A 15,228-nucleotide genomic window follows, 5' to 3' on the forward strand; every position below is an offset into this window, starting at 1 on the left:
TAGTACCCTCAGTCATTTTACTGTTTTGATTTATTTTATTATAAAAGTGTCATGCGTAGGGCTGTTACGTTGACCGTATTACCGCCACACCGGCAGTCACAAGTCATGACCGCAGTCAAATTACATGTGACCGTTGAGTCAAGGTAACTAGGCTTCTCCAAAACTGTGATGCCGCTGATGGTCATTAGTAGCCTACCAAACGTGCTAACAGCTAGCGCTCTATTGTCCCTCTTATCATTCTGACATCAATGCAAATGCAATCGAAAATCTAATCAAACACTTCATGAGAGCCCTGGCATTCAGAGTTTGACCGGAATATGATCACCTGTTGCGCAGCGAGAAACAGCTCCTCATAGCTGGTTGATGCATGGAATGAAATAAGTGTTCCTATAAGCTCATGTTGCGCAACATTTCGAAAGACTAGGCTATGCAATTGTGTGAGAAAACAGAGTTTTGATGGCCTCTATTAAAAAGAGGATGATCCCATCAGCTTTCTATAGGCTTACTATATTTATTTCTCAACTTCGGAGTAGCCTATCTGGCTGGTGTGAAAATTAACCATAGGAAAAGCGTCCTCCATTCGCCATTCTAGTGCATACGGATTACATGTCTTTTTTTTTTTTACCTTGTTCCTGTTACGACAGTGCATGATAATGGCCCATTCTAAATCAAAACTAATGTCACACATACACTGAGTGGACAAAACATTCGGTACACCTGCTCTTTCCATGACATAGGCTGACCAGGTGAATGGGCAAGACAAAATATTTAAGTGCCTTTGAACCAGGTATTGTAGTAGGTGCCAGGCGCACTGGTTTGAGTGTGTCAAGAACTGCAATGCTGCTGGGTTTTTCACGCTCAACAGTTTCCCATGTGTATCAAGAATGGTCCACCACCCAAAGGACATCCAGCCAACTTGACACAACTGTGGGAAGCATTAGTCAACATGGGAACACTTTTGACATCTTGTAGAGTCCCATGCCCCGATGAGTTGAGGCTGTTCTGAGGGCAAAAGGGGTTCCAACTCAATATTAGGAAGGTGTTCCTGATGTTTTGTACACTCAGTGTATATTATTTAGTATCTGTAAAGACCAGATTAAATTGAGACTAGTCTGATGGGTGAAAGTATTATCAAGTGCTTGTCAAATTGTGAATGAGAGACTGATGAAGTGTGTGCAGCTTGCGCAAGAAACAGAGCAGAGCTCATGCCATGCAACTTTATTCAAATCATCATGCAGGCTTAGAATGTATTAAAAATCGAAACATATAGCCGAACCTTTTGTAGAACAACTAAAGTTACATTAATAACTCTAAATTCGGCATGTAGGAGTAACTGTTTCTTTGTTAACCGCTCAACACAGAATAGCCGCATGTTTGGAAAAAAATATCCTTTCTATTTTATTCAGCTATGTTCAATTGTATTGTTCTTACTATAAATTAATGCCACTGGAATTATAAGCAAATCTTGCCTGCTAAATGAACTAGTCTAGCCCACAGACATATGGCATAGCCAGATCAGGGCCTAACATAAGGATGACTCAGAATATGCTATTATGTTCTTCTGAATTTTCTTCATATCATAATATTTATTTAGACCTGCCTTAAATAAATAATGGATTTAATGTGATGTTGTAGGCTATAATAAATTGATTTATTAGACCTTTTATAATGTACATGTTCAAAAGGTCTGCATCAGTGGCTTGTAGGCGATGCGTGGAAGCCGGAGAAGCCGGAGATGTGTTTTTTGTTAATTAATGGCGGAAAATTACAGTGAGACCGGCAGTTAATTGCATGACAAAATGTCATGACCGCCACAGCCCTTGTCATGCGTCTTAATGATGCCCAGCCTACATGGGCTTATAAAACACTATTTGCTGTAGCAAAATAAAATGATCATAATATCTGCACATTTATACACTATGTATGTCAGTGTGGGCTGTACATGTTGATTGTCTTTTATTTTATTTATTTACTTTAGTGTATTTTAACCCCCTTTTCTCCCCAATTTCGATCTTGTGTCATTTACATTTTACATTGTAGTCAGTTAGCAGACGCTCTTCTCCAGAGCGACTTACAGTTAGTGAGTGCATACATTAAAAAAATATATATATCATACTGGCCCCCCGTGGGAATCGAACCCACAACCCTGGCGTTGCAAGCGCCATGCTCAACCAACTGAGCTACAAGGGGCAAAGAAATGAACTCTATTACATTTTTTACATTTTAGTCATTTAGCAGACACTCTTATCCAGAGCGACTTACAGTTAGTGAGTGCATACATTTTTTGCTCTATCAACTGAGCTACACGGGACTGTAGCTCACCTTCACCTCCCCAACGGGCTCGGGAGGTGAAGGTCGAGTCATGCATCCTCCGAAACATGACCCACCAAACCGCGCTTCTTAACACCCGCCCGCTTAACCCGGAATCCAGCCGCGTCAATGTGTCGGAGGAAACACCGTTCAACTGACGACCGAGGTCAGCCTGCAGGCGCCCAGCCCGCCACAAGTAGTCGCTAGAGCGCGATGAGCCAAGGAAAGCCCCCCCCGGCCAAACCATCCCATAACCCGGACGACGCTGGGTCAATTGTGCGCCGCCGTATGGGACTCCCGATCACGGCCGGTTGTGATACAGCCCGGGATTGAACCTGGGTCTGTAGTGACGCCTCTAGCACTGCGATGCAGTGCCTTAGACCGCTGCGCCACTCGGGAGGCCCTTTGATTGTGTCTTAAGTCCAAGATCAAGATGGGAGACAAATGAATAAGGCCAATTAAGTGAACTAAACTGAACTGAATTTAGGTCCGTCAGTTCTCAATACAGCTGTTGTATTTGTTTTTAGCTCTCAGATTTTAAATGGTCTAGTCGAATAACATTGCTTTGACAATTATGTTATTTGATGATCATGTTGACTGTCTATGCATCAAATATCTAGATAAAGACATGATATATCTCCTCTGTATCTAACTCTGTAGGATGTGTCCTTGTTCAAGCAGAAGTTTCTACTGGACTTCAGTGGCCTCAACCTCATCCTGTTCTGGAGCTTCTACAACAAACTCCGGGAGATGTGAGTACAGAGAGAGATATTATACACTAGATACACGCCTTTGAGTCATGATAACCTATTCTCTCAATGGCCCTTCCTGTATAGATAAAGTGAATGTTTGTGTTGGTTTGAAATGGTGTGGTCAGTGAATAGGCCACAGTTGCCTTTGACCACTCGTGGTTAGTGATGAAGACGTCTAATCACATGGTCACACATGGGACTGCTGCTATTGTGGTCTGTGATAACAGAGTATGGCCGGTGTATGACATCTGTCTAACCAACCTTCTGTCTCTCTGTCTTCCCAGTGAGGGAGAGGAGGTGATGAAGAGCAGAGTGCTGGTGCTCCAGCTGCTCCAGAACTGTTTCGCCCTGCTGCCCAGCCCCAGCTCGCTGGAATTCAGGGGCCTAGAGGAGAGCAGGGGAACTGAGGAGGCAGTAGCCTCAGCATCAGCATCAGCCTCAGCATCAGCCTCAGCATCCCCGTCCACATCCAGCGGTACCGAGCCAGACTCTGCCAGGGCGGTGTGGGAGCTCTACACCCACCTCTGTCAAAGTAAAGGCCTTGTCCATCTATTAGACACACAGTGTTACCGGTGTTTCAGTGTTACTTTTCGTAAAATGCAATGTGCTCTTGGAAGCCAAGGTAAAATATAAAAGACTATATAAAAGCTACTGGAGACTTGTATTAAGAGTATTGGAAGTGGAGAAGGTTTAAAGTTGTTGTAATTGTGTTGTTGTGTTGAGCAGTAGTGGACGGTCCAGAGGCTGAGGGGACGGTGGACAAAGCCCTGAGGAAGGAGGCAGTGAAAGCCATTCTGAACGGAGCAGCCATCTTCTTCCCTGACAAACACAGCAGAAGAGACAAACTCTTCCACATGATGGTGAGTGACTGGGAAAGAGCTCCATCTGCTGCTGACAGACCATTGGCAATGGGTGAACTTTGTGCTGTTTCTGTTGAAGTTGTTGTTAACAGCTGTGCACGATATTCTCTTTTTAATTGTTTCAGAAAAACATCACAGAGGAGGATCAGCCAGAGTCTGTGAAGCTGACGTTTGAATCGCTTTGTAATTACTTCAGGTAATAATGTACACACACACACACACACACACACACACACACACACACACACACACACACACACACACACACACACACACACACACACAATAGGTGAATTAGTGCTCAGTTGTCTTCCCTTCCTCTACTACAGTGACCAGGATCCCAGTGGCCTTCTCCTTCTTCCTCCTAAAGGAGCTCCTTCAGACTTTGACATCAGCCCCATCCTCAGTGTCATGGAGACCCTGCTACTGGTGGCCACTCGGGAAGTGAGTCGTCATTCCCCCCCCCCACTTCCCTTTTTCTTTCATCCCATACAGTTATACAGTGGCTTGCGAAAGTATTCACCCCACTTGGCATTTTTCCTATTTTGTAGCCTTACAACCTGGAATTAAAATGGATTTTTGGGGGGGTTTGTATCATTTGATTTACACAACATGCCTACCACTTTGAAGATGCAAAATATTTTTTTCTTGTGAAACAAACAAGTAATAAGACAAAAAAACAGAACTTGAGCATGCATAACTATTCACCCCCCCAAAGTCAATACTTTGTAGAGCCACCTTTTGCAGCAATTACAGCTGCAAGTTTCTTGGGGTATGTCTCTATAAGCTTGGCACATCTAGCCACTGGGAATTTTGCCCATTCTTCAAGGCAAAACTGACCCAGCTCCTTCAAGTTGGATGGGTTCCACTGGTGTACAGCAATCTTTAAGTCATACCACAGATTCTCTATTGGATTGAGGTCTGGGCTTTGACTAGGCCATTCCAAGACATTTAAATGTTTCCCCTTAAACCACTCGAGTGTTGCTTTAGCAGTATGCTTAGGGTCATTGTCCTGCTGGAAGGTGAACCTCAGTCCCAGTCTCAAATCTCTGGAAGACTGAAACAGGTTTCCCTCAAGAATTTCCCTGTATTTAGTGCCATCCATCATTCCTTCAATTCTGACAAGTTTCCCAGTCCCTGCCGATGAAAAACATCCCCACAGCATGATGCTGCCACCACCATGCTTCACTGTAGGGATGGTGTTCTCGGGGTGATGAGAGGTGTTGGTTTTGCGCAAGACATAGAATTTTCCTTGATGGCCAAAAAGCTAAATTTTAGTCTCATCTGACCAGAGTACCTTCTTCCATATGTTTGGGGAGTCTCCCACATGGCTTTTGGCGAACACCAAACGTGTTTGCTTATTTATTTCTTGAAGCAATGGCTTTTTTCTGGCCACTTCCATAAAGCCCTGCTCTGTGGAGTGTACGGCTTAAGGTGGTCCTATGGACAGATACTCCAATCTCTGCTGTGGAGCTTTGCAGCTCCTTCAGGGTTATCTTTGGTCTCTTTGTTGCCTCTCTGATTAATGCCCTCCTTGCCTGGTCCGTGAGTTTTGGTGGGCAGCCCTCTCTTGGCCATTTTTTAATAATGGATTTAACGGTGCTCCATGGGATGTTCAAAGTTTCTGATATTTTTTTTATAACCCAACCCTGATCTGTACTTCTCCACAACTTTGTCCCTGACCTGTTTGGAGAGCTCCTTGGTCTTCATGGTGCCGCTTGCTTGGTGGTGCCCCTTGCTTAGTGGTGTTGCAGACTCTGGGGCCTTTCAGAACAGGTGTATATATACTGAGATCATGTGATAGATCATGTGACACTTAGATTGCACACAGGTGGACTTTATTTAACTAATTATGTGACTTCTGAAGGTAATTGGTTGCACCAGATCTTATTTAGGGGTTTCATTGCAAATGGGGTGAATACATATGCACGCACCACTTTTCCATTATTTAGTTATTTTTTTCATTTCACTTTTCATTTCACACTATTTTGTGTATGTCCATTACATAAAATCCAAATAAAAATCCATTTAAATTACAGGTTGTAATGCAACAAAATAGGAAAAACGCCAAAGGGGATGAATACTTTTGCAAGGCACTATACACCAACTATAATGACTTTACTTACTTAACCATAATCCTTTTAGCCCCTAGTGGAGCAAATGGCCTCAACAGTGCACCTGTTTTGGGCAGTTTCCTTCACCTCATTCCAAACTGTAATGACAAAATGTCATGTTAATTTAGGTCATCTCTTCTGTATGTCTATCTCTCTCTCCCTCTGTCAGTGTGAGGTGATGATGGTGGATCTGAGTGGTGGGGCTAGCAGGAAGGTGCTACTGTCTCTGTTCTGGGCTCTGCAGGGCAGCCTGCTCTCCTGGTGTTACCTTCAACTCAAAGGAGGGGCTGCTGCAGCCCCCACCGCTGCAGACCTGGCCAGGGATATCCTCCTCAAGTGTAAGTGTCTCACCAATATGTCTTACCGGTACTTTTAATATCCCTTTGTACAGGCTCTCCTTAGTTAGTTAGTTAGTTAGTTTGTTAGTTGAAGAGGAATAAATGAACAGCATGTCATTGATTTGTTATTACATAGGACAATGCTGTCGATGGATGGTAGAGTGGATCATTGAATTAAAGGAGTGATTCACTTTTTTTAACTATTTTTTATTTTTTAATGTAAATAGCTTGTTATAGTAGGGTCCAAACACTTTTTTTGTGCAATTTTACTTGGTTTGGGGAAACTTACCCCACCTGCAATGGACTTCCTCATTGTTTGTTCTGCAGTATGGGAGCCATGGATAAACATGAACAAAGGCTCCAAAAACACCCAAATAAGTCTGTTTAGAAACAGCAAATGCTCGCACATGTAACGCTGAAGTCCAACAAAACGGAATATAACTATGCGGATAAAGTTTGGAATGACACAATTTCATGTGTGCAACATCTAATGACCTGCTAAGAGCTTTGCGGTTTCTAAAAGGGACATATTTTGGTATTTTTGGAACCTTTGTTCATGTTTATCCGAAGCTCCCATACTGCAGAACGGGCAATGAGGAAGTCTATTGCGGCAGAGTAAGTTACTCAAAACCAAGTAAATTCCCCCAAAGTGTCTATAACATGCCATTTCCTTAAAAAATAGGGATTTTGGGAGAGAAAAAAAAGTGAACCACTCCTTTAATTACACTTTGTGAGGTTGAAGGGCATCTGTAAATGAATTAAATTACAGAGATCCACAGTGAATAAAGAGTGTGTCTCTTCTCTGTCCCTGTAGATGTGGATCAGTTCCTGGGCAGCACTAAGACAGTGCTGGGAGGCCTGCTGCAGAGATACGGTGGAGCTGAGATCACTGACAAACTCAGTGGATCCATCCTGGCCATGGCCACCAGACAGATGGTACACTCTCTTTGTTTCTATCACTGTGGAAAAACTCCCCTGCCTCTTATCACTTACTGGGTGCTACGTCACTCATTCAATAGTCAGTTCTGCGAATCTGGATATTTAGTAGTTATCCAGCAGTTATCCAGCATTGAACTAGCTAACTGTACCATCACACTGATCCAGAGAGACGCTTAATGCTCATGCTAACCTTCTCGTCTATCAGAGGTTAATGCTAAATGCTAATACCAACCCTCTGTGTCTGTCTGTCTCTGTCAGATGATCTTCTTTTTGGAGCTGTGTTACCTGGACATCCCTCACTGTATTCTGCTCACCAGTTTCTCCTCTCTGGTTGAGCTGCTTAAAAACCTCTCCAGTGAGACGGGAGACATCTTCTCGAAGGTCAGTCAACCTTAATACTACCATAGAGCACTTGGACGGTTTTGGTGTCATGAAGAACTATATGGTTTGGGTTAAAGCAGGGGTGTCAAACTCATTTTAGCTCAGGGGCCACATGGAGGAAAATCTATTCCCAAGTGGGCCGGACCGGAAAAATCATGGTATATATAACTTAAAAACAACAACTTCAGATTGTTTTCTTTGTTTTAATACGATCAACATACAACATAAAGCTGGAGCCTGAGGACAGTGTGTCCAAAATAGTACAAGCACAACATCACTATTAATCATAAAACACGTCAAGTTTATTTGAAAATTCTAAAGAAAAAGAACACACAAACACACAATGCCTCAGTGATTAACAGAACTGTTTCACAGATCACAGAACTATATCAGGGTGTCATTTCTCAGGCAGAAATGTAGATAAAAATAATGAAATCCTGTTCCCGAAACAAGTGCAAGAACCACAGAGTCAAGAATAGGTTAAATATACAAATAAAATAAAATCAATTAAAAACAATAGCACATCAACATAAAAACATATAAACATAAAGCTGGAGCCTGAGGACAGTGTCCAAAAGCACAACATCACTATTAATCATAAATCACCTCAAGTTATTTGAAAGTTCTGAGGACAAAGAACACACAAACACACAATGCCTCAGTGATTAACAGAACTGTTTCACAGATCACAGAACTATATCAGGGTGTCATTTCTCAGGCAGAAATGTAGATAAAAATAATGAAATCCTGTTCCCCAAACAAGTGCAAGAACCACAGAGTCAAGAATAGGTTAAATATACAAATAAAATAAAAACAATTAAAAACAATAGCACATCAACATAAAAACATATAAACATAAATCTGAAAGCGTTGCTCAAACTCCCGTAACAGTCCCGTTATTTTATCTTTGAACCGCTTCATGTCTGCCACATGTTGGGTCGCGCACACATTTTTCAGACAGGAGAAGTGAGCTGCATCACCACCGGCAAGTTGCGTCTCCCACAATGACAGCTTCAACTTGAAAGAACGTATGCTGTCATAATACTGCGTGACAACTTTGTTGCGCCCTTGCAGCTGTTTGTTCAAGTTATTCAGGTGCTCTGTAACATCCACCATAAATGCAAGGTCCGGCATCCATTCTGCGGAATGAAATTCTAACACTGGTTTGCCCTTTTCTTCCATGAACTGTTCAATTTCTTCTCGTAAATCAAAGAAACGCCTCAGCACAGCACCTCGGCTTAACCATCTTACCTCAGTGTGGTATGGCAGGCCATAGATGTGGTCTTTCTCTCTGAGAAGGCTGTCAAACTGACGGTGATTCAGGCTTCTGGATCGATGAAATTAACAGTTTGGATGACCACCTTCATGACGTTATCCATCTTTAATGACTTGCAACACAAAGCCTCCTGGTGCAAAATACAGTGAAAAGTCAAAAAATCACGTCCTCCATTTGCAGATTGCACTTTCTCTCTGAACTTTGTCACAACGCCTGCTTTTTTCCCGATCATTGAGGGCGCACCATCTGTAGCCAGGCTGACAGCGCGGGACCAGTCCACTCCGACCCTGTCCAGCGCGCCCGACGAGTGCGGTAAAAATATCAGCTGCTGTCGTTGTATCTGTCATCGGCACCAACTCCACGAACTCCTCGGTGACGGTCAATGTGTCATCAACTCCGCGGATGAAAAAATGGCCAGTTGTGCAACATCTGTAATGTCCGTGCTTTCATCAATTGCAACCGAAAACGCAATAAATGACTTTACTTTTTGCTTCAACTGGCTGTCCAAATCCACTGAAAGATCGGAAATCCTGTCTGCAACTGTGTTTCTTGTCAGGCTGATATTTGCAAAAAGCCTGCCGCTTTTCAGGGCACACAATCTCCGCTGCCTTCATCATGCATGTTTTTACAAATTCACCCTCACTAAATGGTTTTGAAGCCACTGCGATTTCATTAGCAATGAGGTAGCTAGCTTTCACTGCAGCGTCACTGATGTCTCGGCTGTGAGTAAACACAGACTGCTGTTTCTTCAGACCCGCCAACAGTTCATTCACCTTCTCTCATCTCCGCTGTCCTTGAAAGTTGTCATATTTGTCGGCATGAAGACTCACATAGTGGCGACGAAGGTTATATTCTTTCAGCACTGCAACATGCTCTGAACACACCAAACATACAGCTTTCCCATTCAATTCCGTGATTAAATAGGATGACCATTTTTCTTGGAACACTCTGCACTCTGCGACCACTTTTCTCTTTTTTGACAGAGACATATTGGGGCAATGAGGGTGCCAAAGCACATAATGTTAAAAGTAGAAGCCGTAATAAATATCGCGGGCAAAACAAAGTAGCTCATTGGCTGCACGTGCTTGACCTACTTGCTCTGCCCCGGTATAAACAGTTTGCTTGCTTAACACAATTGCTATTGCTCCATCCAGTGGACACAATTGGAACAGCAGTTTATATAATTGAAAAATTGCAGCGCATATTTATACTTTACAATTTTTTTTCATTTTTTTATTTTTTTTTAAAAATCATCTTGCGGGCCGGATTAAACCCGTTTGCGGGCCTGATCCGGCCCGCAGGCCGTACGTTTGACACCCCTGGGTTAAAGGAACCGAATAAACCCATGTGCTGTGTTTGTCTGATGTGATTACGGTTGCAACATTCCGGCAACTGTCCCAATATGAGAGAATATGGAGAAAATCTGGGAATCCTCCAACCAGGATTTCTGGAAAACCAAGGAATTTATGGAAAGTTACCGCAAATTTGCAACCCTAGATGTTATGTTAATGTGGGATGTGTTGTGTCCCTGCCAGGTGGACCTGGAGAGCTGCCAGCAGCCCCAGCAGCCGGTGGTCCTGAGGACCTGGAACATGGAGTCTCCTCATAACTACGAGAACAGCAGACACGAGACCACCATCTTCGCCTGCCCCGGGGCCACTTCCTTCGAGGTGGAGTTTGACGAACGCAGTGAGACTGAGAAGAGGTGAGCATATCATCCACACACCATTCTGTCTCTCTCTCTTTCTCTCTGTTTTTCTCTCTCTCTCCTCTCTTTCTCTCTGTCTTTTTCTCTCTCTCCTCTCTTTATCTCTCTTTTCTTCCTCTCTCTCTATTCTGTTCTTTTCATTGAAGAGTATGCCTTATCAGATACTTATTCTTAGCATATCTGAAGACCAACTGTTTGCATGCGTGTAATTATTTGAATTCCTCTTCATGTGACATAATATCATCAAGAGATGAAGGAAATCTCTTTACATTTCCATTACCTCATGTAGCGTTCTCTTGAATCCTGGCAGATACGACTACCTAGAGTTCACAGACGCCAGAGGAGGGAAGGTCCGTTACGACATGAAGGTCGGGACTGAGAAATGGCCAAAGGTAGGTAATCACGGCTGAGATTAGGGCAGTGGGAAGGTATGCCCATAAATGGCAGGTAATCCAAGAAAAAAAGACGAGCAGTAAACTTTAGTGAACAATTAACAGAAAATATTTACACAAGACTACATATAGGAGCAGCTCAGCATTGTACATGAGGACGCACAACCGCAATGTGTTTCGACTACTAGAGTCGTCCTCTGGCAGCGTTGTGGACGGAAGCTGACGTATCTCTAGAAATAGAAGCGGGGACAAGTAAATGTCACATGACAGGAAAATAAACTATATACAAAACATATTTACAACATTATCACGTCAGTGTATAGAGGCAACATGAAAAATAACACACAGGAATATATACAAAGGAAGAGTGTAAAGGGATAATCTGAGTTAGTTGTGTGCGTAAAGAACAGTATATGCACTGGTGCATAAAACACGTTCTATAAATGTGGTCCTCTGTAGCTCAGCTGGTAGAGCACGGCCCTTGTAACGCCAAGGTAGTGGGTTCGATCCCCGGGACCACCCATACACAAAAATGTATGCACGCATGACTGTAAGTCGCTTTGGATAAAAGCGTCTGCTAAATGGCATATTATTATTATTATTATTATAAAAAAGAGACTATAGCAATCATCAAAAACTCAGAAAAACAAGGAAAATACACAAGAGGCTATACTAGTCAGTCTAGGTATACTAGAAAACTGTTTAGTTCTAGTTTGTTTAGTCCGTGGGGATCGGCCGTATATTTTTGTAGTAGGAAACTGTAAAAATCACCCCCTCTCTCATTCCTCTGCATTTTCTCTATTGCCCAGAACTTTAGTTCATTGACTGTGTGTTGTTGCAGGATAACATTTACATTTACATTTTAGTCATTTAGCAGACGCTCTTATCCAGAGCGACTTACAGGAGCAATTAGGGTTAAGTGCCTTGCTCAAGGGCACATCGACAGATTTTTCACCTAGTTGGCTCGGGGATTAGAACCAGCAACCTTTCGGTTACTGGCACAACGCTCTTAACCACTAAGCTACCTGCCGCCCCGGCAACTACACTGCTAGAGTGTAGTTGTCATCCTTGCGTCTAATAGAGCTTTTGTGTTCTGTGATCCGTGTTCTCAGTGCGCGTGTGGTCTTCCCAATCTATAGGGCACTGGATAGCCTATATGACTCCTTCAGAGGCGCAGTAAGTCAGGCTCTTCAGGGTGATTGGCTTGTTGGTTTTTGGATGCGGAAATTGTTTCCGTTTTTGTGATTGTGCGCAACAGGAACAGTGTGCGCAGGTAACCACGGCTACCCGAGACATTACAGGCATCTTCTCCCCTGTCTGTGGTAATGACAGTTCTCCATCGTGTTGTTTGCTCCACAGAAGGTGACGTTTGAGGCTGGGCCCCAGCTGCAGTTCCTGTTCCACTCAGACAGCAGCAACAACGAGTGGGGCTATAAGTTCACAGTGACGGCCCACGGCCTGCCTGATATCACCGTGTCCTGGATGTCAGACCTGCAGCTCCTGGTGGCCCGACTCATGGGCCGCCTGGCCTCCAGGACCATGGCCCTCAAATCACCCCACGGTGAGAGGAAGGGATGGGGAGAGGGATTCTGAGGGGGGAGGGAAGGAGGTAGGGGGCGAGAGAGCGATGGAGAGAGAGACAAAGAACAAAAATCTCCCCATTTTTGTTCTTTCCCCTAATTCAAACTAAGGCCTGCACCGAAAACTACTCCCTAGTCTCTAGTATATGTGGTTTTTGATCATATGTGATATGTTGTCATCAGAGATCCGCAGTGTGAAGGAGCTTCCTGCTGGGAAGATGGCCCACGTCCTGTCCTCTCCTCTGTGGAAGCCTGTCTTCAGACACGGACTCATTGAATCTCCCCACGTCCATACAGATGAGGTATGGTGTACAAGCACTGAGTCAGTGTTTATATTTGTAAAGACCTTTCACTCGATAGCTGAATGCCAATGCATAAATGCAGGTCACATCATATTGCAGCCACAGAATGAAATGGAAAAGTATTTTATTGTATATGTATGGTTACGACACTTTCTAACGTTCTCTCTTGCTCTGTGAATCAGGTGAAGACATGCCAGTCAGGTTGTTCTGATTGGTTCATGAGATTCTGTGATGACTTTGGTCACTGGAACCCGACAGAGGAGCCACTAGACGGCAGGACTGAGTTGATGAAAAGCCTCATGCTGGCCTGCAAGAAGCAGCCAATTAGGAACGAGATAGTTGCGGGGTGGAAGGCTGACATGGCGGTGAATGCCATCTTTTCAGCCATGATTTACCACACGCCAGCCCTCAACCAGGCTCTCAGGATCTATGGTAATTAAATAATTAGGGTGATGGATTGATTGAGTGATTAATTGAATTTATTTGATAATTACAAAAATGGCTTTTAGCGCCCTGTTCGCCTCACCCCTTTTCCCATTTTCTAAAGCAGGACGCCTTTTCACATTTTCTAAATGTCCATATAATCTTCTCCGGATGTGCTACACGAAAACCTTACGCGAAATGTACTGTGGCATTCGAATGTCTCCAAGTTGCGTTATGTTTCTTTCAATGAGAAAAGCATTTCCTTTTAGTCTGTTTGTGAAACAGTATTGAGACTATCACATAACTTAATTTATAGAACCATGACTCTGGGAACGACGCAGTATCTGCAATGAGATACTCAAAGGCTTGAGGTGCTCAACATCAGCTTTTATACTGGTGTTAAGGCGACCATTAATCTGAGCTTGATACATTATTTGAAGAATCTCACCAACATGATAGTTCTTGCTGATTTCAATGTTGTCCCTGAGTTAAATGTGCTTTGTGACACATAGAAGAGTCCTGTCACATGGCTGAAAATACTTTCCTTGTGACGCTGTCAGATCGCAAAAATCCCCTCAGAGCAGTTCGGTTGCTGGATAAATCTGGAACGGTTGGAATGATATCACTATTGTGGACTTTACATTTAAGATCTACATTCCTAAACCTAATGACTAACAAGGTCTCTCAGATTACAGAGAATAGTTTCTTTGGCCTGCAAAGATTAGAGACCCTAACGCTGGAAAGTAATCTAATCATAAACGTTGAAGATTCTGCATTCAGCCATCTCACCTCCCTGAAGAACGGCCAGGGGATAGTCATGTCCACGTCATCTTTTAGCTTAATGGGGAGGTGGAGATGACGTGCAAAAATGAAAATAGTGGGCCTCCCGAGTGGCGCAGCGGTCTAAGGCACTGCATCGCAGTGCTTGAGGCGTCCCTACAGACCCAGGTTCGATTCTGGGCTGTGTCGCAGCCAGCCGCGACCGGGAGACCCATGAGGTGGCGCACAATTGGCCCAGCGTCGTCCGGGTTAGGAGAGGGTTTGGCCGGCCGGGATGTCCTTGTCCCATCGCGCTCTAGTGACTCCTGTGGCGGGCCGGGCGCATGCATGCTGACAGTGTTTCCTCCGACACATTGGTGTGGCTGGCTTCCGGGTTAAGCGAGCAGTGTGGCAAGAAGCAGTGCGGCTTGGCAGGGTCGTGTTTCGGAGGACGCATGGCTTTTGACCTTCGCCTCTCCTGAGTAGGTAAGGGAGTTGCAGCGATGAGATAAGACTGGAACTACCAATTGGATATCACGAAATTGGGGAGAAAAAGGGGCAAAAGAAAATGGCATCCAGAACTTCAGCAGGTACTTGGAGGCCCATGCTCCCTGGATGTGGGCTTTGCAGCCCGCTTTGCAGCCTGCCTTCTGGGACCGCCTGTGGACAAAACTGGCCCCTCCTGGACCACATCCGTATTATGATCTTGTATGGATGTTTAGAAAACGGGAAAAGGCTTACTGGTGGCCAGTGAGAACAGGACGCTAAGCCCACTCATGGTTGTTATGTGCTGAGCACTGTTGATATCCACTGTTTTAACTAGATTCACAGATGTTGAATTTGGATGGTGAATTGACTTATGTTCCTTCCCATTTCTCCCACTCCCCCCTTTTCTGTACGAGTAGCCAGCCAGGGTGGTCAGGGGAGTCTGAGTGAAGACTTTCTGCAGGTCTTCTCACTGGCTGAGAGCATCAAAACATGGATGGTGAGTGTCTTTTGAATGAGTCATTAAACTCATTTTCTATACAATTTAATACCACACAGAAGACAAAAGAAAGAATCACAAATAACACACAATCAAAGGCACCAAACAC

The 15,228-nt window shown here is 44.0% G+C and overlaps 1 protein-coding gene across 3 annotated transcripts in view; it reads left to right on the forward strand.

Moving 5' to 3' along the window:
• zzef1 (zinc finger, ZZ-type with EF hand domain 1) overlaps positions 1 to 15,228 on the forward strand; it is a 52,959-nt gene that overhangs the window by 8,079 nt on the left and 29,652 nt on the right. For 2 of the 3 annotated variants that reach the window (XM_041886677.2, XM_041886678.2), the window contains exons 14-27: positions 2,992 to 3,062; positions 3,347 to 3,594; positions 3,789 to 3,922; positions 4,048 to 4,118; positions 4,252 to 4,366; positions 6,206 to 6,374; positions 7,189 to 7,310; positions 7,572 to 7,694; positions 10,506 to 10,675; positions 10,989 to 11,070; positions 12,430 to 12,631; positions 12,834 to 12,952; positions 13,135 to 13,384; positions 15,040 to 15,119. In XM_041886677.2, the coding sequence (XP_041742611.1) occupies positions 2,992 to 3,062; positions 3,347 to 3,594; positions 3,789 to 3,922; positions 4,048 to 4,118; positions 4,252 to 4,366; positions 6,206 to 6,374; positions 7,189 to 7,310; positions 7,572 to 7,694; positions 10,506 to 10,675; positions 10,989 to 11,070; positions 12,430 to 12,631; positions 12,834 to 12,952; positions 13,135 to 13,384; positions 15,040 to 15,119 (1,956 nt within the window). Of the gene's footprint in view, positions 1 to 2,970; positions 3,063 to 3,346; positions 3,595 to 3,788; positions 3,923 to 4,047; positions 4,119 to 4,251; positions 4,367 to 6,205; positions 6,375 to 7,188; positions 7,311 to 7,571; positions 7,695 to 10,505; positions 10,676 to 10,988; positions 11,071 to 12,429; positions 12,632 to 12,833; positions 12,953 to 13,134; positions 13,385 to 15,039; positions 15,120 to 15,228 lie in introns of all 3 variants that reach the window. The other variant, XM_041886676.2, reaches the window with a different exon arrangement.

This window comes from Coregonus clupeaformis, chromosome 9 (genome assembly GCF_020615455.1).
Source record: "Coregonus clupeaformis isolate EN_2021a chromosome 9, ASM2061545v1, whole genome shotgun sequence".
Lineage (NCBI taxonomy): Eukaryota > Metazoa > Chordata > Actinopteri > Salmoniformes > Salmonidae > Coregonus > Coregonus clupeaformis.